We start from the raw sequence: 15642 nt of genomic DNA, 5'->3' as shown, positions 1-15642 counted from the left end.
GCACGATATCCGAACCTGACAACACAGAGGATTGTGGTCCTGGGTATCAGCAAGAGATTCACACCTAGCTAATACACTAACATACAAATATACTAGTACATTAATACACAAATGTACTAGTATAGTAATACATTAATACACTAACATACAAATATACTAGTACATTAATACACAAATGTACTAGTATAGTAATACATTAATACACTAACATACAAATATACTAGTACATTAATACACAAATGTACTAGTATAGTAATACATTAATACACTAACATACAAATATACTAGTACATTAATACACAAATGTACTAATATAGTAATACATTAATACACTAACATACAAATATCCTGTCACGTTGAGGACCCCGGCCCCTCCCTTTTGGGCGTGTGTAAACGTTGTCCACGTGCTTTGTCTGCGTCTGTGGAACTCCGGTGGTGATGGCTATGTCGCGTGATAATCTGTCTCACCTGTGAATCGTCTCGTAATCACGTGGGGCTAATGTGGTCTGTCTATTTCATGTGCGCTCGCGCAGTGTCCTGTGCTCGTCGTCAGGCCCGTCGCGATGGGGCAGGCAAACCAGGCAATTGCTTGGGGCCCCAAGCTGGCCTGGGGCCCCCAGACAACAACAGGTTAAGAATTAAATGCAGCGACAAACTGTGTGAGCCCCCCTTTACATTCTCAAAGTCATGAGCAATGACACTGTTCTCAGAATCCCCCTCAAGGGGGCCCCTCCCACCAGCTGCTGAAGGCAGGCAGACACTGTCCTGGCAGACAGCCAAGTTTTAGGAACACCGGCAAATATGAAACTTAACCATGAAGCGAATTTATCCATCAGGAAGCCAAAAGAGAAAACAAAAGAAGGAAGAGGAACACAAAAAAACTAGTGGTGGGCCGTTAACGGCGTTAACGGCGTTCGTTAATTTGATACTCTTATCGGGCGATATAAAAATTATCGCCGTTAATATATCTACTAAATGGGTAAGCAAACTATGATGACTTTCAACTTGACAGTTTAGCTCGGCTGTATTCCTAACCAAATTGCACAGTAGGGGCGAGAACGAGTTTTCAAACCTGTGAATTAAAAATCGTACGTGTGTTTACATGGATTCAGCCACGAAGTCGCCAGGTTTGCTTAATGGAAAATTCATTTTTAGGAATGTAAAATATTACCGGAGCGGAGCTCGGAGCGGTCGTTTTCTGCATGGTCCTAGCGCTAGATTCGTCGCTATTTAAATATTTATTTTTAACCGTTAAAACTTCAGAGGACCAAACCGGCTTTTGAAAAAGTCCCCCCCAAATTATGTCCGTGAGATTAAATGTACTAAATGTTGGCTTACATTTCAAATATCATGTTTAGCTGAATAAACATGTTATCAACCCCTTTTAATGTACAGTATGTAGGCTTACAAATTCATGTTTAACTGAATAAACCGTTGAACACGAGTAGCCTACATTTTATTGAGTATGTTTTTTTCTTCAAGTATCAAAGTAGAACAGCTTCCTCAAGCAGTCATTGATGCATTTTGGAAACAGGAGATGAGCCCCTGGTCTAATGCACCCTCTGTATTAAGAAACCCTATCTCAAAAGCTGACTTTTAGTTATTACTTGGGTAGCACACATATGAGCCATTTTAATATAGATTAATCTAGATTAATTTCAAGATTTCATTGAGATTAATCTAGATTTAAAAAATTTATCTATGCCCACCCCTAAAAAAACACAAGACAGTGGTAAGTGATGATTTACACTGGATAAATTAGGCCTACCTGTACAAATGATGTAATTTAGCAGCAGGTAGGCTAAAAACAATATATACGTCCCGGGTAATCCCATACTTAAATCTGCTATGTTCAGCTACAAGTAGTAAATTTGTAAAGTAGTTAGTTTGAGGTGTATATGATGTGGTTCTTGAAGGTGGACTGCGGCCAGATCTTTTTTTTTTGGCCGGAGGGGGGTTTGGGCATGAGATTTCTGGTGTGGAGGTTGGGGGGGGGCCCGGTTGGTGTCTTTGCTTGGGGCCCCCAAATACCTTGAAACGGCACTGCTCGTCGTTGTCTAAGTTTACACGTTTGTGTGTGTGTAAGAAGTGTTTGTTGCTCGTGCGCCATTGCGCAATCTATGTCAATAAACGAAGTGACGTCAGTCCAGAGGATTCCGTGTCTCATCCTTCGTGACAGCCCGAACGTCACAGAACGACGAGCCGACCAGAGACACCAGGACCATGCCGGGCTACGCAACCCGGCCGAAGAAGGCAACTCGCCCGAGTAAGCGGCGTCATCGCACTTTGTCCTCCCCCCCGCGCCGCGACTCTACGCCAACTCTGGCGCAGCTGAAGCAGGACCCCGAGTGCGCATATCTACTGTGCGCGGCTCGGGAGACCTCCATACCAGAGTTGGCGGAGGAGTACCGCAAGACAGCGGCGCGGGTGTGGCAAGAGAGACACTCCGCGCCTCCACGGGAGCTCTCACCCATACGGGTTAACGTCCCCGAGCTATACGGGACAGGGACGACCACAAAGGGCGAGTCCGAGGGGGACTCCTCCCCGCGCCACAAGATCGGACCCACGCAGGAGCAGCTGGAGACAGACCCAGTCTGTGCGTCCCTGCTGCGACAGGCGCGGGTGCACCACGACCCCGAGGCGGCGGAGAAGCTCCGCCAGGAGGCGGTGCGGCTTTGGAGGAAGTACAACCCCTCTACATCCAGGGAGCCCTCACCCCTGCGGATAGGCTCCTTCGCGCTCTGCGGGGTGGAAAGGACCCCCGAGAGTGAGTTTGGGGAGGGGGATTCCTCAGGCGAGGAGGAGGAGCAAGAGGACGAGGAGGAAGCTTACCCTCCGTCGTTATACGACGCCTCCACGGTGGACTACAGGGAAGAGGAGGAGGAGGAGGAGTCCGAGGAAGAGGACTACCTCCCTCCGCCCGTAGGTCCCTCTACCACCGTGGAGGAAGGCGAGGAGCAAGAGTACGGCGAGGAGGAGTACCCCCCGTCGGAGTGCTCTGCTTACCCCGAGGAGGACGGTGGGGAGGAAGAGGAAAACGGGGATTACCCTCCGTCCGAGGGCTCCTTTACCGAGGAGGAGAGCCCTCCCCCCTCAGAACTGTCAGTCGAGACAGTGAAGAAGAGGAGTCCAGAGGCGGGCTCATCCCCCGAGCGCTCCCCAGCCAGCGACATGGACTGTTCCCGGGGTGGCAGCTCGGGGCAGCCCATGAGCTGGAGCCGTGGCAGTGAGGAGGAGATGGAAGTAGAGGAAGCCACTCCCACTGTCAGGTCCAGAGGGAGATCCACGGGCGAGGAGGGTTTCCCGTACGGCCCACCGAGGGTTGGGACCAACCGCGCTGCACCTGCCGCGTCGGCCAACCGCGCTGCACCTGCCGCGTCGGCCAACCGCGCTGCACCTGCCACGTCGGCCAACCGCGCTGCGCCCGGTGGAGGGTTTGCAGCAAGGGCAGGAGGAGCACCGCCCACCGCAGCGCCTGCAGCACCAGTGGCTCCCGATCTCACTCCCCTCATCGCTATCCTTCTGGTGCGCAGCCTGGCGCCTGTTTCATGTGTGTGTGTGCCTGTGTTCGTAAGTCTACCCGTATGTGTACCTAACCCCCTCTTCCCGTTTGTGTTTTTGTAACCGTGCCGTTGTCTAACGTCTTTTCCCCTGTGTTCCCAGGGAGGGTGTGCTAGGCGGTCCGTGGCGGACGCTTCCCCGAGGGCGGTCACCTCCCAGACGCAGGACTGAGCGCGTCGGATCCGCCCATCGTCGTGGGTTCGGGGCACTCGGTCCTGTTGGCACCCCGGGACGGGTAGTGCCCTTGGCGGGGGCGTCTGTCACGTTGAGGACCCCGGCCCCTCCCTTTTGGGCGTGTGTATACGTAGTCCACGTGCTTTGTCTGCGTCAGTGGAACTCCGGTGGTGATGGCTATGTCGCGTGATAATCTGTCTCACCTGTGAATCGTCTCGTAATCACGTGGGGCTAATGTGGTCTGTCTATTTAATGTGCGCTCGCGCAGTGTCCTGTGCTCGTCGTTGTCTAAGTTTACACGTTTGTGTGTGTGTAAGAAGTGTTTGTTGCTCGTGCGCCATTGCGCAATCTATGTCAATAAACGAAGTGACGTCAGTCCAGAGGATTCCGTGTCTCATCCTTCGTGACAGCCCGAACGTCACATATACTAGTACATTAATACACAAATGTACTAATATAGTAATACATTAATACACTAATATACAAATATATTAATATACTACCACATTAAAATACTAATATATAATACACTAGTACACTAATACACATACATTAATACACATACACTAATACACTAATACACATACATTAATACACATACACTAATACACTAATACACGTACATTAATACACTTAATAAGACTTTCAGCTCCACAAGAGTTCGGTGTCTGAATCATGTCACAGTTGGTATACCTATACCTATACAAACCTATGTGTGTATACCTATACAAACCTATGTGTGTATACCTATACCTATACAAACCTATGTGTGTATACCTATACCTATACAAACCTATGTGTGTATACCTATACCTATACAAACCTATGTGTGTATACCTATACCTATACAAACCTATGTGTGTATACCTATACCTATACAAACCTATGTGTGTATACCTATACCTATACAAACCTATGTGTGTATACCTATACCTATACAAACCTATGTGTGTATACCTATACCTATACAAACCTATGTGTGTATACCTATACCTATACAAACCTATGTGTGTATACCTATAGGCATTGATGAGCAACAATGTTATTAAGCATTTATTCTGCTGCATTTAACAATTAGTGAGTACAAGCAGGTGATCCACGTTTATGCCGTGATGACGACTGATGAAGACAGCAGTTCGCTACAGAGATAATACAATGTTTGAGCACACAGACAGCAATTACTGCAGGACACCCTCATAAATGTAACGGTAGTAAATAAAGAGGTTCAGATAAGGCTGTCCAGATCAGAAGCAGTACAGCACCATCGTCCCTGGCCCTAACCCAGCCCGGCTCATAAGGGTGTGGGATAAGGTTGGAACAAGTTGGCCCAGGTGTGCTCCAAAGCAAGACAGCCTGCATTGTTCAGGGTGCTGAAATCTGTCCTGCTCCAACATGCCTAGCCAAGCTCACTATGTCTTCACGTTCTTCATTAGCTGATTTTTATGGCCTGCTAAACTTTGAGCCCGAGTCCACGTCTTCGGTTAGCCACTTTGTAATCTGACTGTAGTAAGCAAATCAGCTCAAATACACAATCAATCTGTTTTTTCACTTTTTTCAAGCAAAAGATTGTTGCCTCGGAAATCTGCACGGCATCACATTTAAAATGAAAGTCTGCACAGCAGAGGAAAGAACCAAATGAAAATTATTGGATAGGTTCATTGGTACAGCAGTGAGCCCTGTCACAGAGGTGTGATGTCACAGAGGTGTGATGTCACAGAGGTGTGATGTCACAGAGGCACGTCTTGCTAACCGTGTGCCTACTGCACCAACTGCTGTATGGTCGTGGACCATGTGCGTCATAAAGTACCACATTGGGCGTGATTTTGGTTGTTGAACGTGTCTTGAAAACATGTATTAATGGTGACTAGTAAAAACACACTAAAGTAACAGTGAAAGTAATAAAAACACACTAGAGTAATGGTGACTAAGAAAAACACGCTAAAGTAATGGTGACAGTAATAAAGACACAATGAAGTAACAGTGACTAATAAACACATACTTGAGACCAGGATTCTGGAGGTATGAGGAAAGATTTTGTGTTCTGGATTTTGTGTGCAGTATATGGAAGTCTTACAATTCCCAAACTAAAATAAAAACTTGCAGCCTTAAAACGTCAACACAAGGTAGTTTCAGTTAGCAGTGCGGTTGCAGCAACCTCTACAACACACCAGCTTCTTTCAGTCTCACTTCTGTCTCACTTCAGCTGTAACTCAACACACACTGCAATTGCTGAATCTGTCAGCTGTGAGTAAAAGAAACAAGTCGCCTGTGTCAGCGAGTCAGTTATGTTCACAGGCCATCAGGCATTAACGGGATATGAAGTCAGCATTTATGGGTCAATATCCATGTAGACACTTTAGCGCAGGACTGCATGCTGACACCAGAGATGAGAACTAGGATATAAATCTCACTCCTCAGTCAGCTCAGATGTGGGAAAAGATCAACTTTGGGTTTCAGCGTGTCTCTAATGTCTCTTCTGTGAACAGAGTGATGAGGACGAAAGGTTGGCATGTCTGCCACTTCACCCCAACACTCCTTCAGTTAACACATCAGCCTCCTGCTTCCCCGCTTTTGTTACATTTCCTCTCCTCCCTCTCTCTCCCTCTCTCTCTCTCTCCTCCCTTTCTCTCCCTGTTAATCCCTCTGTCTCTCTCAGTCTCTTTACAGCTTTGAGAACTGTAGAGGATTCTGCGTTTGAGGCTACAGATAATAGATCATTATAGAACACACACACATGCATGCAGGCACTTACACACATGCACACACACACATTCTGATTGCCCCCAATCTCTGGATGTCCTGCGTTGTGTTCATTCTAATCAGTGTGTGTGTGTGTGTGTGTGTGTGTGTGTGTGTGTGTGTGTGTGTGTGTGTGTGTGTGTGTGTGTGTGTGTGTGCAGTGAACACACCACAGCTCTCTGATGAGGTGCTACTTCAACCAGGTAATCACACACCTCCACCACATGTCTGTCTCTATCCCCCCCCCCCCCCCTCACCCCCTCCTCCAATCAGGAGGTGAGGAGTGGGGGGGGGGGGGGGGGGGCTGTGGGTGCAGACGGCATTGAGGCTGGGGGGGAGGGAGTTGTGGAACATCACAAGGCCATTAGTGCGGAGTGCCTGCAGAATCAGCACTCTGATTCGCTCGATTCATTTGGCCCTTGACTTCCAACTACCAATCACATCATCCATTTACAAATCGAATGTGGGCCTCGCTGATGCACAGAGTGATGTGTTTACATCACAGTGTTGGATGATTGTATGGATTATCCTTCTCCACCCGCTAAGCTGTCTAGGGACAAGTGCCAAAAGCTCTCCACCATGGCTACAGCAGCTACACCTCCATCTTCCACCAGGTATCTTACATTAATATGGGAGGATTTATTTTAAGTGATGTTCTTGGTGGGATCTACAAACCGAACTCCAACAAAGTTGGGACGCTAAACAAACTGTGAATAAAAACTGAATGCAATGATGTGGAGATGGCAAATGTCAATATTTTATTCATAATAGAATATAGATGACAGATCAAAAGTTAATTCTGAGTAAATGTAACATTCTTTAATGGAAAAATATGTTGATTCAATATTTCACAGTGTAAACAAATCCCCAAAAAGTTGGTACAAGTAGCAATAAGTGGCTGGAAAAATGAAATTGAGCATTTAATGAAGAGCTGGAAGACCAATTAACACTAATTAGGTCAATTGACATGATTGTGTCAGGACTGGCTCGGATGTCGGTCCTCCAACACTGGAGGTACCAGAGTCAGTCCTAGAATTAATTGGCATAATCAGCAGTGATTCGTCTCAGCTGTTTCCTTGGCTTCTTAAGGAAGCTTGTGGAGACGAATCACTGCTGAATCGTTTTGGTCTCATGCCGTTGTGCTTTCAGCCCTTCTGTAAGTCATTTCGTTGTGTTGTTAGGTGTCTCACCACCTCCCTCTTTCACTCTCTCTCTTCTACGTCTGTCACTTCGAGTATCTACCTCCTGCGCCACTCTCTGGCCTCACTCAAGTTTTCCCCAAGCTATTTTCACTTCCTATCCGTTGTTCAATTTTTTGGGAAGGTTTTATTTACATTGCGATGTTTGCCTGCTGTTTCTTCTGCGTTCTTTGTGTTGCATTTATTTATTTATTTTCGTCTTTTATTCCTTTTTCGAGTTGAGATTTCCACGTTGTTTTCTGTTTGTAGTTCTCACGCAGTTTAGTTTCCTTTTAGTTTTTGCGCGTAGTTTTTTTTTTCTCTCTAGTTTTGTTCATTGCTCAGGAGAGTGTGTGTGTGTGTGTGTGTGTGTGTGTGTGTGTGTGTGTGTGTTATCACTCCTTATTTTTGCGCTCTGCCTTAAGCATTTTAGTGCTCGTGATCTCTGGGCCCTTAAACGTCACTGCACCTCAAACAGGAATGTCACTGTCAAGGAAATAACAAAATGGGTTCAGGAATACTTCCAGAAAGCATTGTCAGTGAACACAATCTACCGTGCCATCCGCCGTTGCCAGATAAAACTCTACAGTGCAAAGAGGAAGCCATTTCTAAGCAAGCTCAGACGTTTGCACTGGGCCAGGGGTCATTTCTCATTTCAGGGCTTATTTTCACCTTCGAAACATCACTAAGGTCCGAGATATGCTCTCTCCTGCTGACAGTGAAAAACTTGTCCATGCATTTATCACATCAAGGCTAGATTATTGTAACACTGTTCTATCTGCTCTTCCAAAGAGCTCTATTTCTCACCTACAGCGTGTTCAGAACGCGGCTGCAAGAGAGATCATATTACACCTGCACTCCACTCACTGCACTGGTTACCTGTCAGCTTTAGAATAGATTTTAAGGTTCTGGTGATGGTTTTTAAATGTCTTCATGGTCTTGCTCCTCTTTACCTCAGTGAAATGATGGTTAGATATGTTCCAGTCAGGTCTCTCAGGTCTTCAAACAGTAATCTACTGGTGATTCCTAGATGCCGATTAAAGATTGGCGAGGGTACTTTTAGCCACTATGGCCCAAAGCTCTGGAACTCTCTTCCTGAAGAACTCAGAGGCATTTCATCCCTGCACAGCTTCAAGAAGGGTGTCACGTCCAGCCCCTCCCTCCTCCCTGGTCCCGCCTAGCTCCCGCTCCCATTCGTCCCTCCGTCTGTCTGTCACACCCTCGTCGTTAGTCTCGCACACCTGAGTCTTGTTTCACCGTCCCGTCTCTGAGTATATATTCCCCGTGGTGTTTCACTTCCGTGTCGGTCCTTGTGTGTGTTTGTTTCGTGAGTACTCGTTGCCATATCTCTCCTTGCTTTTACCCTTCGTGTTTCTCTGTTCATGAACGTCCTAGTTGTTATTGTCTCTGCTTTTAGCCTCCTTGGTGTTTGCCCTCTAGTTCCGTCGTTTCCCTCGGTTTTGTTACCTTGTTCATTCTAGATTGTGTTTGTCATGAGTAGTTGCTGTTGGTAGCCCTACGGTTTTGTTCTTGTGTTGCCGCTATTCCCATTGTTACCCTGAACCTTATGCTCATATAGTCCACCTTAGTTTCATGTCCTGCCTTACAGTATTTTGTGTATGTGTCCCCAACGTCATTGTTGCCATCCAGGTATTAGTTTAGCGTTTATGGTTTTCTGCCCAGTTCATGGTGGTTCCGTTTCCTTGTCGTTCTACTTACCGTTTCATTTGTCATTTCTCCTGCATTTAGTGTTTTGGTTCCGTTTCTGTAATAAATCATTTGATGTCTGCATTTGCGTCACACCCGCCCCTCTATTCGTTACAAAGGGTCTCAAAACCTTCCTGTTTAAATCTGCTTTTAGTTAAGAAACTCTAACTCTGTTCTAATTATTTTAATAGTTTTCCAGATTATCTTATTTACTTTACTTTTTTACATTATTTTATTTAGTTTTTGAAAAAAAACATTGTTATTTTAATATTTATTTTATTACACTATTAGTTTGTTTCCTTTTTATCTTTAATTTCTACATTTTCTTTTCTTATCTTTGCCTCTGTCACGTAGGGCCACACCCCCCTCTCCTAGCTGTCACGTAGGGCCACACCCCCCTCTCCTAGCTGTCACGTAGGGCCACACCCCCCTCTCCTAGCTGTCACGTAGGGCCACACCCCCCTCTCCTAGCTGTCACGTAGGGCCACACCCCCCTCTCCTAGCTGTCACGTAGGGCCACACCCCCCTCTCCTAGCTGTCACGTAGGGCCACACCCCCCTCTCCTAGCTGTCACTCCGGTGTCCCTGTTCCTCGTGTCTGTGTTGTTCCTTGCCCGGTTATCCTGCCCTGCGTGTCTGTTGCCCTGGTTTCCCCCGTCTGCCACGCCCGTGTCGTCAGTGTGTTCAGCTGTGTCTAGTTTAATCCTGTGTACTTGTATCCCTGTGTTTCTCTAGCCCTTTGTCAGTTATTCGTGGGTTGGTGTTTTTGTGGATCTGTGTTTTGTCATCGCTGCTCCTGGTATTTGCATTCTCTGTTGTTTTACTCTCTGTTCTGTGTTGCCCTGCCTGGTTTTGTATCGTTCTGTGTTCCTCATGCCAATATATCCATCTAATCTGGATGGCTCACCCGTTTTGACCCCTGCCTGTGATTTTAATTTTGACTATGGAATTCCCCCTATTAAATCTCGCTTTCCTCAGCGTTTGTGTCCGCCACCTAGCTCCACAACGTGTTACAGCTTCCTTTTAATGTTTCTTTTTATTTATTCTGTAAAGCACTTTGAGTTGCACGTATGCATGAAAGGTGCTATACAAACAAAGATTAATATTATTATTATTTAAAATGGAGTGTGACAAAATGGAAGACTTTTCTGTTGTCAGATGAGTCACAATTTGAAGTTCTTTATGGAACACTGGGACACCATTTGATGTTTTTAGATGTTTATAAAATGGACTGTGTCCTCTGATTTGAGACACAGCCATCCGCATGTCTTACCGGAGAATACACTAGGAATCCTGGAGAGGAAGCTCTTAACTGTGCGGATAGGTACACCACTCTTCCCTTCCTGCATACGAGCTATCAGGTCTTCCATCTGAAAGAGGGAGAAAGAAAGGGAAGGGAAGAGGGAGAGAGAGAGAGAGAGTGAGGGGGTAGAGAAAGGTAGGGGGAGAGGGAGAGAGAGAGAGACAGGATATCTATATCAAAGCATTCTGAAAATTCAAAAAAGCAGAACAGGATTTAATATTTTAATATTTTTTATGTTTATTTTCTGGACTTCAACATTTGGACATCAAGGCTCAGTGATCTCACACCAGCTGACTTTACAAAAACCAGTTTGAAGTTTGAACACACACTGGCAAAAACCAGCCATATTACCACCTCGTCTGACCTAGCTCCGCCTTGTTTCCCCATTTCCATGGTTACCCTTCTGTTTGTCACGCCCCTCGTTGTTGGTCATTGTGTTTGTGAGAACTGCCCTGCCCTGCCCTTTCCTGCCCTGACGTCCCTGAAGTTTCAGTTATTCGTAAATACATCACGTCTGTACTCTCTGTTCTTCCTCTCAGTGGTTTTAATCTTTCGTGTTTCCTGGCGTTTATTTCCTTTTCCTCGTCTGCCTTTCTAGTTTATCGTGGTTGTCTCTGTTTATTGGCTTTAGTGTGTATTCGGGTTTTGTCTTTCGTTGCTCTTAGTCTTAATTATTACCTCCAAACACCTGCCATATGACCACCTCTAAACACCTGCCATATTACCTCTAAACACCTGCCATATTACCTCTAAACACCTGCCATATTACCTCTAAACACCAACCATATTACCTCTAAACACCTGCCATATTACCTCTAAACACCAACCATATTACCTCTAAACACCAACCATATTACCTCTAAACACCAGCCATATTACCACCTCTAAACACCAGCCATATTACCACCTCTAAACACCTGCCATATTACCAGCTCTAAACACCAGCCATATTACCTCTAAACACCAGCCATATTACCACCTCTAAACACCAGCCATATTACCACCTCTAAACACCAGCCATATGACCACCTCTAAACACCAACTATATTACCACCTTTAAACACCAGCCATATGACCACCTCTAAACACCAACTATATTACCACCTCTAAACACCAACTATATCAACACCTCTAAACAACAGCCACATTACCACCTCTAAACACCAACTACATTACCACCTGTAAACACCAGCCATATGACCACCTCTAAACACCAACTATATTACCACCTCTAAACACCAACTATATCAACACCTCTAAACAACAGCCACATTACCACCTCTAAACACCAACTACATTACCACCTGTAAACACCAGCCATATGACAACCTCTAAACACCAGCCATATGACCACGTCTAAACACAAACTATATGACTACCTCTAAACACCAGCCATATTACCACCTCTAAACACCAGATATATGACCACCTCTAAACACAAACTATATGACTACCTCTAAACACCAGCCATATTACCACCTCTAAACACCAGATATATGACCACCTCTAAACACCAGATATATGACCACCTCTAAACACCAGCCATATGACCATCTCTAAACACCAACTATATTACCACCTCTAAACACCAACTAAAAGGGCAAAGGATCTTACACTTTAAACAAATTTTATAAAATCACAACACATACAGAACTGTACTTATGAATATGAAGAGAATTACATATTTAAACAAATAAAGAGAAATTTCAGGCACACAAATGTACACATTGTACATGTGTCAGGAGGAGAAGACAGCGACACGTGTTCAGTGTAGTGGTGTTCAGTGAGTGGTGTTGTTCAGAGCTGGGCCACCGTGCGGGGCATCTACACAGTGGGGGCGGGGCATCTACACAGTGTGGGTAGGGCATCTACACAGAGGGGCGGGGCCTACTCTGTCTGCTCTCTCCCGGCCAAGCCAACGAATGAATGCAGCGGTGTCCACGTGTGGCAACAGGATGTCAAACAACACCATGTGGAAATGCAGCCAGCACACTCAACCCAAAACAACAAACCACAGCACCCAGTAGGTGTGTGTGTGTGTGTGTGTGTGTGTGTGTGTGTGATACTGTGACTGTTGTGTTTGTTTTGTATGTGTGCGTGTGTTAGACAGAGAGAAGAAGAAGAGGGAAGAAGAGAGAAGAAGAGAGGGCGAGATGGAGGGAGAGACAGAGAGAGACGGAAGGAGGGAGAGAGAAGGAGAGAGGGAGAGAAGGAGAGAGATGGAAGGGGGAAAGAGAAGGAGAGAGGGAGAGAAGGATGGAGAAAAGGAGAGAGAGGAGGGAGAGATGGAGGGAGAGAAGGAGGGTGGTCCTAGAAAGAAAGAAACAGAGGAGTGTTATCCAAAGACATTTCAGAAATCATTCGCTGCAGCTGAACCATACAGACCCATTTATAGTAAACGTAGACGTGTGTGTGTGTGTGTGTGTGTGTACATGTGTGTGTGTACATGTGTGTGTGTACATGTGTGTATGTATGCGTGTGTTTATGTGCATGTAGTGAGGAAAAGCAGTAAACTAAAGCCTCTTGTGTACATTTGATGTGCAACACTGCATTCAAAGCCGTGTGGTGTGAAACTGACTTCTAATTATGGCAAAATCAATAATTCATTTAGCATTAATTATGTCATTTGCATTAATTATGACATTTGCATAAATTAGAGCTTTACAGCACTGACTGGTGGCTTTTGCACTTGCGAGCCTTTCATCTGTGCTTCAGCACTGCTGCGTTCACTCCCGCTCACTCTTCATCTGTGCTTCAGCACTGCTGTGTTCACTCCCGCTCACTCTTCATCTGTGCTTCAGCACTGCTGCGTTCACTCCCGCTCACTCTTCATCTGTGCTTCAGCACTGCTGCGTTCACTCCCGCTCACTCTTCATCTGTGCTTCAGCACTGCTGCGTTCACTCCCGCTCACTCTTCATCTGTGCTTCAGCACTGCTGCGTTCACTCCCGCTCACTCTTCATCTGTGCTTCAGCACTGCTGCGTTCACTCCCACTCACTCTTCATCTGTGCTTCAGCACTGCTGCGCTCACTCCCGCTCACTCTTCACCTGTGCTTCAGCACTGCTGCGTTCACTCCCGCTCACTCTTCATCTGTGCTTCAGCACTGCTGCGCTTACTCCCGCTCACTCTTCACCTGTGCTTCAGCACTGTTGCGTTCACTCCCGCATTCTCTTCATCTGTGCTTCAGCACTGCTGCGCTCACTCCCGCTCACTCTTCATCTGTGCTTCAGCACTGCTGCGTTCACTCCCGCTCACTCTTCATCTGTGCTTCAGCACTGCTGCGTTCACTCCCGCTCACTCTTCATCTGTGCTTCAGCACTGCTGCGCTCACTCCCGCTCACTCTTCATCTGTGCTTCAGCACTGCTGCGCTCACTCCCGCTCACTCTTCACCTGTGCTTCAGCACTGCTGCGTTCACTCCCGCTCACTCTTCATCTGTGCTTCAGCACTGCTGCGCTTACTCCCGCTCACTCTTCACCTGTGCTTCAGCACTGTTGCGTTCACTCCCGCATTCTCTTCATCTGTGCTTCAGCACTGCTGCGCTCACTCCCGCTCACTCTTCATCTGTGCTTCAGCACTGCTGCGTTCACTCCCGCTCACTCTTCATCTGTGCTTCAGCACTGCTGCGTTCACTCCCGCTCACTCTTCATCTGTGCTTCAGCACTGCTGCGCTCACTCCCGCTCACTCTTCACCTGTGCTTCAGCACTGCTGCGTTCACTCACGCTCACTCTTCATCTGTGCTTCAGCACTGCTGCGTTCACTCCCGCTCACTCTTCTTCTGTGCTTCAGCACTGCTGCGTTCACTCCCACTCACTCTTCTTCTGTGCTTCAGCACTGCTGCGTTCACTCCCACTTCATCTGCAGTTTACTTTCTCTCTTCAGCTGTGAGAGTGTTACACAATATCATTGTTGAGGACTGTGTGTGTGTGTGTGTGTGTGTGTGTGTGTGTGTGTGTGTGTGTGTGTGTGTTTTGTGGATTTGGAAGACGGTCAAGACACGAGCACTCTAAGGACCAGGCCCACGCGACTACAGCCTGCCCACTAGGTTTACAGAGAGCAGTCTCCACCCAGTAGGTTAACAGACAAAACAGTAGGTTTACAGAGAGCAGTCTCTACCTAGTATGTTTACAGACAGCAAAACAGTAGGTTTACAGAGAGCAGTCTCCACCCAGTAGGTTAACAGACAAAACAGTAGGTTTACAGAGAGCAGTCTCTACCTAGTATGTTTAGAGAGAGCAGCTTCCTCCAGTATGTTGACAGACAGCAGAACAGTAGGTTTACAGAGAACAGTCTCTACCCAGTAAGTTTACAGACAGCAGAACAGTAGGTTTACAGAGAACACTCTCTACCCAGTAAGTTTACAGACAGCAGAACAGTAGGTTTACAGAGAGCAGTCTCTACCCAGTAATTTTACAGACAGCAGAACAGTAGGTTTACAGAGAACAGTCTCTACCCAGTAAGTTTACAGACAGCAGAACAGTAGGTTTACAGAGAACAGTCTCTACCCAGTAAGTTTACAGACAGCAGAACAGTAGGTTTACAGAGAGCAGTCTCTACCCAGTAATTTTACAGACAGCAGAACAGTAGGTTTACAGAGAGCAGTCTCTACCCAGTAAGTTTACAGACAGCAGAACAGTCGGTTTACAGAGAGCAGTCTCTACCCAGTAAGTTTACAGACAGCAGAACAGTAGGTTTACAGAGTCAGTCCCTACCCAGTACGTTTACAGACAGTAGACCAGTAGGTTTACAGAGTCAGTCTCTACCCAGTATGTTTACAGACAGCAGACCAGTAGGTTTACAGAGTCAGTCTCTACTCAGTAAGTTTACAGACAACAGACTAGGTTCAACACCATGCATTATATGGGCATCAAAATGGATTCACATATGCAGCAAATGTCACAGTCAGCTCAGCTGTATTTCTGACATGCATCCAAAAGGAAGTGTGTATGTAGTGTGTGTGTGTGTGTGTGTGTGTGTGTG

The 15642-nt window shown here is 46.3% G+C and overlaps 1 protein-coding gene across 1 annotated transcript in view; it reads right to left on the bottom strand.

Annotated features, from left to right (window-relative positions):
* The window catches only part of rgs7a (regulator of G protein signaling 7a), a 51396-nt gene that overhangs the window by 15737 nt on the left and 20017 nt on the right, over window positions 1–15642 (bottom strand). The window contains exons 3-4 of the mRNA XM_076977658.1: window positions 10632–10728; window positions 1–15 (exon numbers count right to left, since the gene is read on the bottom strand). The exon at window positions 1–15 is cut by the window's left edge and continues 36 nt beyond it. Of these exons, the coding sequence (XP_076833773.1) occupies window positions 1–15; window positions 10632–10728 (112 nt within the window). The remainder of the gene's footprint in view (window positions 16–10631; window positions 10729–15642) is intronic.

Source organism: Brachyhypopomus gauderio, chromosome 17, assembly GCF_052324685.1.
Source record: "Brachyhypopomus gauderio isolate BG-103 chromosome 17, BGAUD_0.2, whole genome shotgun sequence".
Classification (NCBI taxonomy): domain Eukaryota; kingdom Metazoa; phylum Chordata; class Actinopteri; order Gymnotiformes; family Hypopomidae; genus Brachyhypopomus; species Brachyhypopomus gauderio.
Note: the sequence above shows the minus strand (reverse complement) of the source record. Positions and strands in the feature narration are given on the sequence as shown.